Source organism: Spermophilus citellus (genome assembly GCF_964194105.1).
Source record: "Spermophilus citellus genome assembly, chromosome: 6".
Lineage (NCBI taxonomy): Eukaryota > Metazoa > Chordata > Mammalia > Rodentia > Sciuridae > Spermophilus > Spermophilus citellus.
In genome coordinates this window covers 20668379-20685290 of record NC_138187.1, presented here as the reverse complement: position 1 = coordinate 20685290, position 16912 = coordinate 20668379, and the positions used below count along the sequence as shown (strand labels likewise).

Here is a 16912-nt window from a genome sequence, read left to right as displayed (position 1 = left end):
GGTAGAGCACTTGCCTAGCATGTACGAGGCACTGGGTTCGATTCTCAGCACTGCATATAAATAAATAAAATAAAGGTCCATTGACAATTAAAAAAACTTGGCTCTGCTTTCTCACATGCTGGATCCAGTCTGACGAAAATTCTTGCCTCATGGCATCTCCCAACAGAGTCAGGTTCATGACCTTCCATCAGTTCAGCAGAGAGAGAGGGCTTCTTTCCTCAAATCCCAGAGCTGATTCTCAGATTCACATGTCCATCCCTGATCCATTCACTATAACAAGGAGTATGGGTCACCCTGACTGGCTGGGCCTGGCTTGTGTCCACCATGGTAGAACGGCAGTCCCTGAGCAAGTTTGATTCCCCAAAGAAAACCCAGTGCTTTATTTTATTGATCTATTTATCTATCTGATTTATATCTTTCGTTTTGTTACTGGGAATCGAACCCAGGGCACTCAACCACTGAGCCACATCCCCAGCCCTTTTTATGTTTTATTTAGAGGCAGGGTCTTGCTAAGTTGCTTAGGGCCTCACTAAATTTCTGAGGCTGCTCTTGAGCTCGTGATTCTCCTGCCTCAGCTTCCTGAGCGGCTGGGATTACAGGTATATGCCACCGTACATGGCTGTTGGTTTATTCATTGAGTGATTGATTTTTGTGTTGCTGAAATGGAACCCAGGGTCTCACATATGCTAGCAAGCACTTTAACACCGGGCTATATCCATAGTCCTTATTTTTTTATTTAAAAAGGAGGACTAGGTGAGCATGTGGAAAAGACACACCAGCCAGGTTGCAGACAATGCTCTTCTTTCCGCACCCTCTCACCTCTGGCCGTTTGACAATTTTTTTTAATATTTTATTTTTTTAGTTTTAGGTGGACACAATATCTCTATTTTATTTTTATGTGGTGCTGAGAATCGAACCCAGTGCCTCACGCATGCTAGGCGAGCACGCTACCACTTAAGCCACATCCCCAGCCCCTGGTTGACAATTTTTGCTTTGTGACTTCTCAGTCCAATTTGAGCATCCCTAATTCAAAACTCTGAAATCCAAAAATCCCAGTTTGTTTGTTTGCTTGCTTGTTTTTTGTTTGTTTGTTTGTTTGTTTGTTTTTGTAGTGTTGGAGATCAAATCCAGGGCCTCTTGTAGGCCAAACTAGCACTCGATCACTGAGCTCCACCCTCATCCCCAATCCCAAACCTCTTGAGTGCTGACATGATGCTACAGTGGAAAGTTGGCATATATGAAATGCAAATAAATGTTATGTTGAGTTTTGGGTTCCATCCCCCATGATATCTCATTCTGTATGTGCAATATACAGAAAAATATCTGAAATCCAAAACATTTCCAGTCCCAAGCATCTTGGATAAGTGATAAGTGACCTGTACTGATAGCATTTTCCAGTTTCTACAAGCCCAGAGCCCGTGTTCATGCACTCTGGGTTTCTCTGCAAGTAAAGTATGCTATGTCCCTTCTCCAGGAGAAGGAAGGAAGACCAGAATGTGGCTTTTCTTACCAACACTGCCCTGCCTTTTCTGGCTGGCTCTGGCTCCACACACACCACCTGTGTTCTCAGCTGGGTCATCTCTGTGGGAAAGGACCATGGTTCCCACACCTCAGCACCAAGCCCTCAATTACATCTTCCCCTCTCTACCCACATGCTCACTTCAGTAGAGAAATAGGAGCAAGTGGAAGTTGATAGTCTCAACATTGCCAACAGGATCTGAATGTCTGATGTGGGAGGTTTTGGAAACTTGAGGTTTGGAGAAGACTCTAGGAATTTAGCAATGGCCCAGAGTTTGTAGAAAATTTGAGAGGCTAAGAGACTCACATGTAGATTTATTTTAGGGTTGTACACAGGGTGTTCATGCAGGCAGAAATGGAGTGGGACAGTCTTCCTAGACATAGAGTGACAAAGGTGTTTATCAGGAGACAGGACCTGAAGGAGGAAAAAGAAGCCAGTTATATGAAGACCTAAGGGAAGAGTGTTCTAAGCAGTGGTAATAGCGGTGCAAAGGCCCTGTGGTAGGAGTGTGCCTAATATGTGTGCAGGGCAGCCAGGAGCCAGAGAGAGAGAGTAGAAGAAAGAAAAACAAGGGACAGGACCAAGAGGGTTCCATGGGGAAGTTGATGATAAGCCTGCCGATGGGTCTGCTGAAGTGTAAGTGGGGTCTCCTGAGTATAGGGGACAGCCCTGCCCATCTGGCCCAGGAGCTGAGTGCCACCCAGCGGGCCTCCTATCTGAGGCTTCCTCACCCCAGCCCAGGACCTGGCTGGCTGGATCCCCGAGATATCCGCTTCCAGCCTGATTTCTACTCTTACATCTTGGGGTCACCAGCCCCCTGCTGCCTGTGGCTCCTCCTCCCTGGCCTGCACCCCCTCCTTACCCCGGTTTCCCCTTCCTAAACTCTCCCTGTAGCCTCTTCTCTCTTGACCTCCTTCCCCCACTCCCCTTCAGATGCATTATGACAACTAGCATTTCCTGTGGGTCAGAGCTTGTACTACTAATAATAGCCGAAACCCAGCGTCTTCCCGCAAGCCAGGCCCTGTTCTGAGGGCTCCACACACAACAGCTCAGTGAGCCCCCGACAGTTATGAGTTTGTATTCTTTTTCTCACAGAGGAGGAAACTACGGCTGCCTAAGATCACACAGCTTTCAGTGACAGTGCCATTTTATGTGCATGACTGTCACCAGAGTCTATCCCACTGGAATGAGGGGCCTCGTCACCTGGTAGATGAGCCCAGCACAGGGGGTGCCATGCCATGACCAGAGTCCCCCTGGACCTCTGAGAGTCGGAATGTAAATCTGTTTGACTCCCCAGCCAGGGCCCTGACCCTTCCCAAGTTCATCTTCATGCTCAGACCGAGAGGTGCCAGGGAGGGGAGAGTGGGCCTCGTTCTACGGTGGGGAAACTGAAAGGCAGTGTTGGATCAGCCTTGCCCGGGAGGGCGACCCAGGAAAGGGCAGAGCGTAGCTGGGACTTGAACCAGGACTTTTCATTCCAAGGCTGGTGTTTCTCTTCTGCTGGGGTGGGCTCAGTGGTGGAGCCCTTGCCTAGCCGCAGGAGGCCCTGGGTTCCATCCCAGCAACAAAAAAGAGAGACCCAACCGGGTGGGCAGCACGACTCGCATGGGATGACGGTGGAGGGGACTGCCTACCCAGGGAGGGGCTTTGGGTTTTATCTACTACTCCTCTTCTGGGGGGAGGGAGCTGTCCTAGCCCCAGGGTCTCTCCACCTGGGTTTGGGAGCCTGCATGTGAGGCCCAGCTCCAGCCAGCCTATCTGCCTCCACCCCAGGCCATCTCGGTTTTGCTGAGGGCCAGTTCAAGCCTTGGAGCTGACATCAGAGAGTGTAGGGATTCCCCTCCCTCGCCCAAACCAGGAGTTCCAGTCTCCTTTCTGTCCTGGATCTGCTGTGGGTCTTGAGCAAAGCCTCCCCATCCCCCCAGCCTATCCTGAAGTCAGCTCTGAAGCATCTCTCTGCTGCCCCTGAGCTTGGATTTCTACCAACCCCCTGGAGTGCCCCAACAGAAACTCTTATGGATGATCTTTTGTCGTTGTTTTGTTTTTAACCCAGGGGTGCTTTTATCACTGAGCTCCATCTCCAACTCTTTTTATTTTTTTGAGACAAGGTCTCACTAAGTTGCTGAGGCTAGCCTTGAACTTGAGATCCTCCTGCCTCAGCCTCCCAAGGCACTGGAATTATAGGCCTACGCCGCCTCGCCTGGCTAGAGGGTTGTTTTCTTTTTTCAACATCCAGGCTTTAGTTTCTCTGTGTAGTCATAGTAGCAGCCCTTGAAGATCGCTGTCACGTTTTCACAAGGACACTGAGGTCCAGGGCAGGCCAGTGACTCACCTGAGGTTATCAGCAGGGCCAGCTCCACACCAGAGTCCACACCCCAGCCTTCAGTTTCCTTCCTACCAGTTCTCACCCCTCACCACATCCCCTTCTTTGCCCGCTGGCTCCGGCCCAAGTCACAGTCCATCAACCGAGACCAACTTGTGAAACAAGGCCCAGGTAGCCAGAGACTAGTCTGGAACCATCCTCCAAGAATCTGAGCAGAAGCTGGCCCTGTTTTCAGTGACCCTCTGAGTTCTTGCCAAGGGTCTGCTCCATCCTAGGACCATGTCAAACAGCCCAGTTGCCCCTTCCCATCCCTGTCACAGGGGGTCCAAGCCTGGGCTGGAGCAGAAGTCTAATTTGACCTCAAATCTCAGGCTAGTTGTCTTGCTGCTCCTTCTAGGTGACTTACATGTGGCCAGCCACCAGCAGAACCTGGATCGGGCATTTGTGGCAGAAACACATTTGTTCAAAAATGATTAATTAAGAGTCTCCTCTTATTGGCTTCTGGGGACACATCACTGCACTGAACAGGCACAAATTCCCACATTCCTGGAACCCAGAGTCTAAGGCATGCCACAAAATAAAAGGATGAATGTTAGATATCAAAAACATAAATAATAATTATACTTTTATATAATTAAAGATATAAATATAATTATATTTTATATAAGTCCACCACTTGGGAAGGTGATATTGGAGCAGGGAGAGAAGACAGTGAACTCTACGGATGTCCAGAAGAATGTTCCAGACAGAAGGAACAGCAAGTATAAAGAAAGGCCTGAGGCAGGAGGGGGCTTGATGTTCTATGAGTCACAGGAAAGCCGAGTTACTGGAGGGAGGGTAAAGGGGACAAGACACAGAGCATGTGAAATATCCACTTGAGAAAGATATGTGGTAAGAAACATGAGCCATTTATCAGGGAAGCCAAGTGACCAGGGTATGTGTGCAGGGAAGACTGAGGAGAGGGACACCACCAAGAAAACAGTGGGAGCCAGGCACAGTGGCACACTCCTGTAATCCCAGTGACTCAGGAGGCTGAGGCAGGAGGATCGTGAGTTCAAAGCCAGCCTCTGCAAAAGCAAGGCACTAAGCAACTCAGTGAGACTCTGTTTCTAAATAAAATACAAAATAGGGCTGGGAATGTGGTTCAGAGGTTGAGCATCCCTGAGTTCAACCCCTAGTACCTACCCCCCCCCCTGAAAAAGAAGGCAGTGCGGACATTCTAGCAGAGAGAGCAGCTTTAACAAAGAGAAAGCTAAGTGTGCAAACTTGACCACAAAGTCACCAGAGCTAGACTAGGGTGAGGGTGGGGTGAGGCCGGAGGAATTAGCTACAGCCAAGAAAAAGGCAGAAGAAGCAACGAGGGTCAGGGGCCCAGGAGATTGTAGTCAGAGATGGGGAGAGGGGGTTCAAGATTTAAGAAGTGGTTCCCACATATAATCCCAGCAACTTGGAAGGCTGAGGTCGGAGGAGCATAAGTTCAAAGCCAGCCTCAGCAGTTTATCAAGGCCCTGAGCCACTTAGTGAGACCCTGTCTCAAAATAAAATATTAAAAGGGCTGGGGATGTGGCTCGGTGGGAAAGTATCCCTAGGTTCAATCCCCAGCACAGAAAGAGAGAGACAGAGAGAGAGAGAGAGAGAGAGAGAGAGAGAGAGAGAGAGAGAGAGAGAGAAGAGAAAGAGAGAGAGAAAGAAAGAAAGAGAAAGAAAGAAAGAAAGAAAGAGAGAAAGAAAGAAAGAGAGAGAGAAAGAGAGAAAGAAAGAAAGAGAGAGAGAGAAAGAGAGAGAAAGAAAGAAGAAAGAAAGAAAGAAAGAAAGAAAGAAAGAAAGAAAGAAAGAAAGAAAGAAAGAAAGAAAGAAAGAAAGAAAGAAAGAAAGATTGATTTGAGAAGTGCAGTAGTTTCAGATGGAGGGAAGACCACATGCTCAAGGGGGTGCATGGGGTGCAGGGGGTGCGAGGGTGGCCATGGCTCCAGGGTGACAGAAAGGACTTGGGAATGCATGGATGACCAGCCAGTGCTCTATCTGTCCTCACCATCCTTGAGATTTCTGTCCCCAGTCCTGCACGACGGAGCCCCAGCTGCTTGGGAAATGGAGGGAGGAGCTTCTACCGCTAGGGGGCGCTGCAAGGAAACCCGTCTGACCAGGATGCTCCAGGCTGGTTTCCTTCTTCTCCCCCAGCGAACCTCTGATCAGCTCCCAGAGCAGCCGCTGCTTGTTCCTGGCACTGGGTCCTTCAGGCAGCCCTGGTGGGCAGTGCCCAGGCAGAGCTTAGGAGGCACGATGTGGGAAGGGGAAGCCCCCTTGGTTTCTGTCTCATAGCAGGGACCCAACAGGGAAACCCCACAAGTCCTAAAAGGAAAGCGGCAGCGGTGGGTCTTGGGGAAGACCAAGAAACCCCATCCCCTCCCTGAAGATGGGAAATCCAGGGTGGGGCTGAGGGCGGGGCTGTGCTGGAAGGGAGACCGCTGGTTAATGTAGCCCAGCCCAGAAGCACGGGGATTCTTGTGGGTCCTGGCCGAACCCTGATCCTGACCTCACACAACCCCACCCTGGCCACAAGCTGAACCCTGGTCCTAGCCTTCAACAAGCCCATCCCTGACCAGAGCAGAGCCCCAGAACATGGGTAGCTCTGACCCCAAACACAGACAGACCCAGGATGTGGGTCCCAGACTAGATTCGCATACCAGCCCTAGACCAAATCCTGACCCTGGATATGATGGAGCTTTAATCCTGTACCTGATTCTGGCCAAAGACTGAGCTCTTGACCTTGGATGGAGCCAATCCTAGTCCCAGACATGTTCTTGGGCCTGGGTCTCATCCCCTTTGACCCCAGTTTATAGACAGCCCTGATGCCATCCCTGATATTCATCAGACCCAGCCCCCACCCACCTTGCACCAACACTCATCCCAGCCACCATTGAAATCTGACATCCCTCTCAGGCACACACCCCCCTCAGCCATCTGGTAAAACAGAGAGGATGAGGATGACTCAGAACCCCTAGTCCCCTTTGGTGGGCAATCCCCTTACCTGGCCATCCATCTTTTGGAGGACGGTGGACTGGTGATGCCTCCCGGGTGATGGTGACAGAGCAGAGAAGCAGGAGGGGGTTTGAGTCCCTGGGACCCTCCCACGAATCGAGCTGGACAGCATGCCCCAGAAGGGGGGACTGAGAAAAATCCTAGACCTGAGAGTCAGGAGCTCAGATTCACTGAAACCCCAGCTTCCCGCCATCCCCCGTGCCTCCCACCCCCTCTGGGAAGGGAAATTACATTTCCCTATTTTAGCACAAGAGGTGGCGAAAAGCGAATACAAAGTTGAAAGTACAAGTAGGACGGAAAGTGAAACCGGGTGCAACCCCCAGTATAAGACTCCCCCCTACCCAGGAGATGGCTGGACAAAGAGGCTGGGCCCTGACATGGGCCAGACGGCAGGCGACCTTGGCTGGCGTGAGTTGGAAGTCAGGGCTGAAGTGGAGGGGCGGGAGGCTTGGAGGAGACTGGGCAGAGGATGGGAAGGCCTGACTGGTGTGGACGGAATCCGTGGCATGGGGACAATAACTTAGCCAGGACCAAGGACCCGGCTCGTTGGAGCCTGGGACTGACCATGGCATAAGTGAGGGGGAGGGGGCTGGGGCAGTAGGGCGGGGGTGTGGTCCAGGGCAGGGAACAAGTGGGACAGTTTTGCTGGGATGAATGGGAGGGACTGGACAGGCAATTTGACCAGGACCAGGATGAGGCAGATACATGAAGTTTGAAGTAATGGAGCCAGAGGTGGATGGTGAGGCTGAGACTGAGAACTGAAGCCAGTCAGAGGAAGTGCAGCAGGGTGAGTTGGCACAGATGGGGGCTGAGGGTAAGGAACCAGCAGCCTGAGTTGGACACAGGTCTTTAGTCTGAAGGTGGGAAGGAGGTCCAATCTGCAGCTGGCAGCTAAAGAACTCAGGGGCTGGTGCCAGAGCTGTACGCAGAGGAGAATAGTTGGTACCTCTAGGTAGGGCTGGGGGCTTGAGGGTCAGGAGCGAGCCTTGAAAGGCCAGAGCCAAGAACCCAGGACTAGATACAAGGGTATGGAGCCGCTGGGGACTCTAGAGTTCAGGCAGGAGGAGGAGTAAAGTTCAGGTGACACAAATCAATGCGGATAGGCAATACCACAAGGGCCTGGGCCCCCAACATAGAGCTAGGAAGAAGCCTCTTCTGCCTTGGGTCTCCAGGATGCCAGAGGGTCAGAGTGGCCCCCAAGCCAGGGAACTAGAACACCAGAGATCTTAGGCGTGGCCCACATCCTCTGGAAGTCCATGGGGGGAAGTGGGTGGCCCAGAAACTCCTCTTACCCTTTGCTGAGAGGCACTTTGAGAAGCAGTGTGCAGGGATTAGAGATTATCCTTGGACAGGAAAGGGGCCCAGAGAGCAGCAAGAGTGGGGATGGACTGGGGTTCAGTTTTCGTTTGAGTTTCGATGGCAATTGTGTAACTTCATGATGGATAGATTTCCTCACCCGAGGGAGAAACCACTGAACACTGCCCTCTGCCCCAGGCACCCATCCTGTGGCCCCCTTCCCTCTTTCCAGGAAAACATAGGTCTTGAAGCACCCTCTGATGCCCGCTGGTCTGACCCCCACTTTGCAGATGGGGGCCTGAGGCATAGAGAAGAGACAGCTTGCTCAAAGGAAGACCAGGATGAGAAACAGAGTGCCCCCCTCCCATGCCAAGCCCCCTCCCTCCCTTCCCAGCACCCCCGCCCTTCCTACTCTCATGCCATAGACTTGCCCCAGGTGGATTCTGCTGCAGAATGACCCCCCGCCTTGGCGGAGGCCTTACCACATGGGATAGAACCACAGGTCATGCCATCCCTGGGGCCTCTAGTAGCCAGTTCAAGGCATCAGAGCCACCTGGCTGAGCCCAAGGAATCCTTGGCAGAACAGACAGTCCCCACTCCTGGGCAGGTACCTGCCTCCTCTGAGGTCCCTGGGGAAAACAAGTGGACTGTATGTTTGGACAGATCTGGAATCCAGCTCTGGCTCCCCACCCCCATCTCTGCTATCTGAACTTGGGCCAGTCCCCTTCATTGAGCCCAGGTTCCTCCTCTGCAAAATGGAGAGAATTAACAGCAACCAGTTGTGCCACTCAGAAAAGGCACTTGGCCAGGGAAGTGAGTAGGGAGACAAGATCCAGCCTTGGGTCTGCTTACAAAAATGAGTACTTTGTGCAAACTTCATATGGTGGCCTCAATGGTCCCCATCATGCTGTGGAGGGGCCGTGTGAAGATACCTGAGAAAGTTTGCACTGGGGCTTGCACAGTGCACAGGCTCAGAAAAGTCACATTCCCTTCCTTCTCTGAGTTCTTCCCAAGCCCACATCTTGCTCCCCACCCGTCTCTCCAGGGCTCAGCCTGTTACTGCTCTCCTTGCTCCTGGTGCAAGCTGGTGTCTGGGGATTCCCAAGGCCCCCAGGGAGCCCGCCTGTGAGCCTGCAGGAGCTGCGCAGGGAGTTCACGGTCAGCCTGCATCTTGCCAAGAAGCTGCTCTCCGAGGTCCGGGGCCAGGCTCATCGCTTTGTGAGTTTTCCCTAATGCAGCTGGCTATAGGGATGAGGAGACCGTCAATCCCCATGGGCCACCACTAACAGACTTCACCCTTCAGGCTGAATCTCGGCTGCCAGGAGTGAGGCTGGACCTGCTGCCCCTGGGAGAGCAACTCCCCAACGTTTCCTTGACCTTCCAGGCCTGGCGCCACCTGTCCGTGAGTGAAGGGGGCTGGTGGGGCGGGGCCAGGAAGCTGGCAATAGACAGGGCAGCATAGAGACAAGTTGGGGATTGATTTGGGGACAGAATCTGGATGAGACTGAGTGTGTGTGGTTGGATACAAAGATGAAGCAGAGGGCTGGGGTTGTAGCTCAGTGGTAGTGCACTTGCCTAGCATGTGTGAGGCACTGGGTTCGGTTCTCAGCACAGCATATAAATAAATAAAATAAATGTCTATCAATAACTAAAAAAAATATTTAAAAAAAAAAAGATATGCAGAGATTTGGAAATAAGGATTAGGAAGAGGGAAAAGAGTGAAGCCAGGCATGGGAATGGAGTGGATTGGGAATGAGTGGGATGGAGTTGGTGTTGGATGGGAAGAGAAGAAAGGTTGATTAGGGATGAGAAGAAAGGTTGGGGATGAGGGCAAAAATCAGGCGGAGGATGGAGAAGGGATGGAGATGGCTGGTGGAATGGGAGTTAGAGATGAGATGGGGAGACGGTGAGGATGCATATGGAGGAAGGACCTACCTGGGACCAGGAATGGGAATGAGGATGGGAAAGAGGTTGGAAACAGAATGAAAACGAGTGCACAGGAGACAGGAAGGGACAATGGAAGAGCGGAGTGGAGTGGCAGAGGAAGAGTAATGGGGATGGGACGGGGTGAGAGAGGAGTTGGGGCATGGGACAGGAAAGGAGATGGGATAGAGGTCAAAGACAATGGAGGTGGGAAGTCTGATGAGCACAGGAAGGAAATGGGGATGGAGATGAGGCTGACAATAGAAACAGGAGACTGGAGCAGGAATGAGCCTGGGCTTGATCCGGGGGTTGGGTAGGGTCATGCTTGACCTACCCTTGCCCCTCCCCTTCAACAGGACCCAGAGCGACTCTGCTTCCTCTCCATGATGCTTCAGCCCTTCCATGCCCTGCTGGGAGGCCTGGGGAGGCAGGGCGGCTGGACCAGCTCAGAGAGGATGCAGCTGTGGGCCCTGCGGCTAGATCTCCGGGACCTGCAGTGGCATTTCCGCTTCCAGGTAGAGTGCCCACGCACCCTCTTTGACCCACTAAGACCAATGCACAAAACTGAGGTTCACCGATCCCCTTTACAGAACACCCCCTGCCCTCAGGTTGGGCGAGTCTGGAGGGAGGTGCTCCTCTGAGCAAGTATACGAGAATGTGCAGGAGGGTGTAGCCACACAGGGTCCTACACAGGGTCCTGGCTCTGCCACCCAAGTCCCTGCTTTCTTTTAGGGGTTGGTCTTTAGTGAGATAAGGGCGCTGGCGTACCCAGGACAGACTGCCATTGGCAGGCCCTGCAGCGAGGTCAGTGCCCTTCTCCCCGTGGTTCTCTGACATCACCCAGATCCTCCCGACCATTTCTAAGAGCAATAGAAATTTCAGGCTTAATAAAAAGGAAATGGAGGGCTGGGCTTATGGCTCAGTGGTAGGGCACTTGCCTATCGTGAGTGAGTCACTGGGTTCAATTCTCAGCACCACATATAAATAAAATGAAAGTCCATTGACACCTAAAAAAATTAAAAAAAAAAAAAAAAAAGGAATGGAAACAAGCAGCAGATAAACTGGCTACACCCTACCTCTGACCATTTCTGATCCTGAGACAATCCAAAATGGCAGGGAGGAACTTCCAGAACCCCAATCCCCAGGGCAACCCAGCTCTGTGAGCATCCTCTTGCCCCAAACTTCTATCTTCTTTTATATATATATATATATCTATTTATTTATTTATTTTTATTTTTTAGTTGTAGGTGGATACAATTTTTTTCACAGCCACATCAATATTTATTTATTTATTTTGATTGATTGATTTATTTTTTTATTATTAGTTGTTCAAAACATTACAAAGCTCTTGACATATCATATTTCGACAGTATCTTTATTTTATTTTCATGTGGGGGCTGAGGATCGAACCCAGGGCCTCATACATGCAAGGTGAGCACTCTACCACTGAGCCACAACCCCAGCCCGAAAAATTCCATCTTCTTAAGCTCAAAAAATCAGGTTAAGACACGTGAGATGACGACATGGAAGATCTGAAGCGGGGGTTATCCAGGGGATTGATGTCATCAGGAGCCACTGGGCTCCTATAAGGAATGAAGATTTGCTCAGGTTCTCCGTTGCCCACTGTCTGAGCTGCGGATCTGTCTTCCTAGGTGCTGGCTGCAGGATTCAACCTGCCCCAGGAGGAAGAGGAGGAGGAGGAGGAGGGGAAGGGTCTGCTCCCAGGGGCTCCAGGGGACTCTGCACCAGCGTTGTCGGCCCAGGTGTCCTGGCCCCAGCTGCTCTACACCTATCAGCTGCTGCGCTCCCTGGAGCTTGCCTTGTCCCGGGCTGTGCGGGATTTGCTGTTGCTGTCCAAGGCTGGGCACCCAGGCCTGAGTTGGAGCTCTCAACACCCAGATCCCGGCCAGGATGGAACAATCTTTTAGCCCCTTTCCCTCACTCTTTAGGACTTCAGGACTAGCTTCAGACCCTGCCCAATAACTTAAAGCCCCTCCAGTCCTTGCCAGATATTTATTTCTTAGATATTTATTTATTACCTAGGGAGATGACAGTTTATTTATTGTTTCATCTTTGGGCCAGGCTGCCACATTGTGTGCCTAATAAAGCCCTCTCACTCTCTCTTTGCTTCAAGATCTTTTCACAGAAGGGACGTCGGACACTCAAAGGACCTGGAATGGAGCTGGTGGCCTCTGGTTACCCAGAACCCCTCTCTGCTCCTACGTTTTCCGGGTGTCCTGGTCCACCTTCCCCCACTGTGAGCTGCTCAATTGGCAGTTGCCATAGCAACCAGCAGAGTTCCGAAGTTGAACTATCAGTTTGGAAACTCAAGGCAGCTGACCTGCTGCTCATCGACCTTTGAGACCAAAGTGGTGTCCCCGAGGCCCTTCAGACCTCTTTCCCGTGGGTGGGCTTCCCCTCCTATATGGCTCTCTGAGGGGTCCAGGTATGGTTGAGGGCTGCAGGAGTCAGAGAGGGAAGGCTGTGGGAAAAGTCTCCAATTCCCCCCATTCTCCTCGCAGTCTTCTGGGTAGCTGAGACAGGTTGGGGAGGTAACCAGGACAGGAACTCACGAGAGGCAGTCCCAGTGGCACGGGAGGTCTAGAGTCAGATTCTTCAAGTTCATGGTCTTCACAGCTGTCTAGTTATGTTCACTCCATGAAGGACACACCAAGAAACCCAGGCCCAGAGGGTGGGAAGAATGCATCCAGGTGGCAGAGAGAGTCAGGGGTGAGCAGGTCCCCGGGGAGCCCTGTGACTCTCACAGTCCGGCTCAGCCAGGTCAGGTCTCAATCACTGGGGCTTCGGCCGACCCAGGCGGGCTTGTAGCTCCTGCATCATGCCCGGGTGTGCCAGGCCAAACCTGGAGGTGGAAGACAGGTGCATGGGAGCTGGTCCTCAGAGGCCCACAGCCTCCACCCTATCCCAGCCCAGTGCCCCTGTGCCTACCCGAGTCCCAAAGTCTTTCTCCTGGCTGGCACTGGGGTCCCTTCAGGTCTCGGGGGGCTTGGCTCTGGGGCCTCCTCCAGCTGGAGTGGCCTCTGCTCGGGGGCTGACAGTCCCTCCTCGGGCTGAGGGCTAGGAGGGTCCTCCGGCTCCTCGGAGGCCTGGACTCGCCGGAAAGAGGGCCGAGAGCGACGCTGTGAGGAGCTTCGGGAGAGGAGGGCTCGGCTCCTCGGGACAGAGACATCCAGGAGGGGCCCAGGAAGCAAGGCCTGCAAGGGAGCAGGGGGACAGTTCAGTGGGCTGGCTTCTAGAGATGGGGCTTGTCCCCCCTGGACCTCACCAGAGCCCTCACCTCACACCAGCTGCTGTGAGTGTCCCCTCTGGCACTTCCTGCAGCCTCAGCAGTGTCTGAGGGCCCAGGCAGGACCCCCACAAGGCCCTGCTGTGTCAGCTGCACCTCCTGGCCTTGAACATCCTCCAGGCCTTCTGGATCAGTCTCCTTGGCCTCTGACCTCTGGCCTCCAGTCCCAGAGTCCTCCACAGGTGGCAGCCTTTGTCCTTCTCCCTCAGGGTGGTGGTCCCCACACTGCCCCTCACTGTCTGTCCCCTGCTCTCCGGCTTGCCAGCCCCCAGCCTCCTCCAACAGCTGCTCTCCCAGGAACCCCTCAGCCTCCACTTTGGCTTCAGCGCCCTCTGCTCTTGCTGCCTGGGAGCCTGAGGTAACGCCCTCCACCCCACCACTTCCTTCTGCCATGGCAGGTCCCCCCACCCCTGCCTCATCTCCAGCCCTGGCCTCAAAAGCCTCTGCTTCACCATCTCTGCCAGTCACCTCCTCCCCTGCTGAGCCTTCTAGGCCCAAATCCTGCCCACCTCGGTTCCCTCCCTCTGTAGCCTCCACCAGCTCTGCCTCTCCCTCAGCCTCCTCTCTCTCTTCTGAGTTCCAGCCTCTCCCATACTCCCCCACCCAAACTGCCCCAGACTCCTGGAATTCTGGCCCTTCCTCAGCCCCAGCAGCCCCCACAACCAGGACTGCCTCATCCTCCACAATCTCAGGAGCCAAAGAACTGGTCTGTGCATCCTCCTGGTTCTGGAGGCCCAGAACTGCCTCCTCCAGCTTCCAGCCTCCCCTGGATGTGACGTCTGCCTCCGATGGTCCTGAGGCCTCCACTTCGCTATCCTCAGTTTCTCTGGCCTCTGTTTCTCCTGGTGACTGGTCTTTCTCTACCTCTTCCCCTTGAATTTCCTGCAGCTCCTGGTTTTCTGCTTCAAAGCCCTCCCCCTCCTGTGCTGCACATCCTTGGATCTCTGACAAGTCAGACTCCCAGCCTCCTTTGGCCTTGGCCTCCAGTGCCTGACCTCCTGTAGCCTCCTCCTCCTCATCTTCAGTATCTGTTTTTTCCTCCTGGGTGTTACTACTTTCCCTGTCCCTTCTCCTCTGGTTTTCCCAGTCTTCTCCCTCAGGGACCTCAGGATCTATAGACCCCGTGTGCCTGGAATGTTCCTCCAGCCTCCCTTCCATCTCCTCTATCCTCAGGTCTGAAACTCTCCCGAGTTCTTCCTGAAACCCCTGTCCTTCCTCAGGTTGCTCTGTTGAGGTCAGGACAACTCCCATCAGCTCAGGCTCCTGGCCTTTGGTGACCTTGAATTTGAGGTCATCCCACTCCTCCTCCAATGTTTCTTGGCTCCTCTGAGCCTCCTTACTTCTCTCCTCAACAAACTCTTCATCAGGCCTGGCCTCTGGGGCTGCCTCCAAGTCATCATCACCTTGAGCCTCTTTGTCCAGGGCCAGCTCAGCCTCTGTGACCAGGCAACTCCCTTCCTCCTCCCAGTCCTCCTTGGCTTGTACCTCCTCCTCCTCTGGAAGAGCTCCATCAGCCCTGATCTGCTCATCTTGCCTCCCCTCGGCCTCTTTCCCGTGCTGATCGATGTCCCCCTCAAAGTCCTCCCCTGCCTCCTCCTCTGACTCGGGGCCTTCTGCCTCCCTCCCTGCTGTCTGGCCCTCAACTGCCTCAGTGCCGAGGACCTGGGTCTCTTGGGGGAAAAGCTTCACTTCAGTCTCTCCCTTCTCTTCTTGAATCTTGATCCCAGTAACTTCCGGGATCCTTTCTCCTGGGACTGGCCCATATTCGGTCTCCCTAACTCCTGGGAGGTCAGACTCTTCCCTGGCTAAAGCTGCCGCGACCTGCTCCCTGTCTGAGGAGGTTATTCTGGTCTCTTCTCTGCCCAAGGCTGCCCAGTCCTCAGACTCTACCCCTGTCCCCTGTGTCCCTATGCTTTGGCCATTCCTCACCACTACCACCCCCTCTTCTTCCCTCTCAGGCCCTCTGACCTCAAAGTTTTCAGTTTCTGCAGCTGCCTCGGAAACCACTTGCTCTGTCTCCCCGCTGTCCCCTGCCACCTTCTGCCCGCTACTGCCCGCCTTTACCTCAGGCTCTCGGTGCCAGGTCCACTCTGACTCCACCCCCCTGGCCATCCCTGGCTCTGTCACCCTGACCTCTTCCTCCTCCTCCTCATGTTCCCAGTTTCTCGTTGTCTCCCCTCTGCTCACTTCCTGCTCACCAGGATCCTGTCCTTCCTTGGAGTGCCCGTTCCTGTCTTGCTGAGCCCTGGACCCTGCCTCAGACTTCTTCCCAGCCTCCAGGGGTATACTTGGCTCCTGGTCCCCGGACGCCCTGGCTGCCTCCCGGGTCTCAGTGTCCTGCCTATCTGCTTGAGAGCCCTGGGAGCTACCTTTTCCCCAGCCCCAGGTCTGTTCTGCAGCAGAGCTTCCCTCTGGGCATCTCCCAGCTTCTCCAGGCTCTCCTGGCTTCCCAAACCCCTGGCTCAGGCGGTCTCCAAGGCTTTCCAGGGCCTCCTGGGCTTCCTCCTCTACAGTCTTCTCTGGCTTTCCTGCTGCTACCTCCTGCAGTTCTTTGGCTGCCTGTGTCTCCTGCTGTACAGTGGGGACCTCATCTCCTATGAGGTAGGACAAAAAGGCACTGAAGGAATCCTAGAGGAAAAGAGTGGAGAAGGTCAAGGCATGCAGGGAAGGCCAGGCCCGGCCCCTTCCCTGGGGGCCCTGGGCCAGAGGAGCCCACAGTAAGGCAGACGGGTTAGGGATCTGGGCAGACAGGGAGAACAGGATCTGCAGAAGGAATGAGAAGGTTCCTAGACTGAGGGTGTTGGATGCACTTGTGGGAAGTAGGAGATTAAAGCCCAGAAAGAACTGATCAACGAAACTGCCTGGCCCTGTGAAAGGAACCTCTAATCTGAGGAGAGGTTCAAAGGGAGGAGGGAAGGTGAAGACACAGGGAATGGGGTGAAAGTCTCTGGCATCTCTTTGCCCCTCTCACCAGTGCCCCCCTCAAGGCCTGATGCAGCCCAGGGAGGTGTAGCCGGAGGAAGTCCATCTTGTGTGTTTCTGTGTGTCCAGAAAGCTGACAAATGGCAGTCCCCACCCACCAAGACAAGACAGTCTTCCCCAGGACCTAAGACACTTCCTCTTCCCCTGTCTCTCCCTGACGCATCCCCAGGCCCTGCCCACCTTCCCCAGGGCCACAGCAATCTCCACCCCAGGTGGGGAAATGGGTGTGCGTCACCTGTGGGTCACAGGTGCACATTCTGAGTTTTAAAGCGCAAAGGGTGAGAACGGAAAGAAAGAAGTGGGAGCAAGGGACCTCAGAATTGGGGATGGGGGAAGGGACGTGTGGCAACTGCAGAGGAGTGACTCAGGTCTTGAATTCACACCTCAGCCATTTCCGTCTGCCCCAAGCCACAGCCTTTCTGAGAGAGGAAGCCAGGGGTTCTAGTTCCTGTTTTGTCCAGGGACCCAGCGGAGGAGTGAAAAGGGCTGGTGGGAGCTCTGGCTTCCCAATTCCAAGTCATTA

At 53.6% G+C, this 16912-nt stretch overlaps 2 protein-coding genes across 2 annotated transcripts; one reads left to right on the top strand and one right to left on the bottom strand.

The window, feature by feature from the left end:
• Positions 1-7258: 7258 nt before the first annotated feature.
• On the top strand, positions 7259-12028 carry IL27 (interleukin 27; the record flags this gene model as incomplete). Its single annotated transcript, XM_081300160.1, has 5 exons — positions 7259-7289; positions 9223-9395; positions 9481-9579; positions 10457-10615; positions 11753-12028. 5 exons carry the CDS (start codon positions 7259-7261, stop codon positions 12026-12028), a joined length of 738 nt encoding a protein of 245 aa, XP_081156286.1.
• A 795-nt stretch (positions 12029-12823) lies between these two features.
• APOBR (apolipoprotein B receptor) lies at positions 12824-16450 on the bottom strand. Its single transcript, XM_081300156.1, has 4 exons — positions 16379-16450; positions 13399-16035; positions 13050-13315; positions 12824-12963 (listed from the first exon to the last, which is right to left on the bottom strand). Exons 1-4 carry the CDS (start codon positions 16433-16435, stop codon positions 12894-12896), a joined length of 3030 nt encoding a protein of 1009 aa, XP_081156282.1. The 5' UTR covers positions 16436-16450; the 3' UTR covers positions 12824-12893.
• Between the last annotated feature and the right edge of the window lie 462 nt (positions 16451-16912).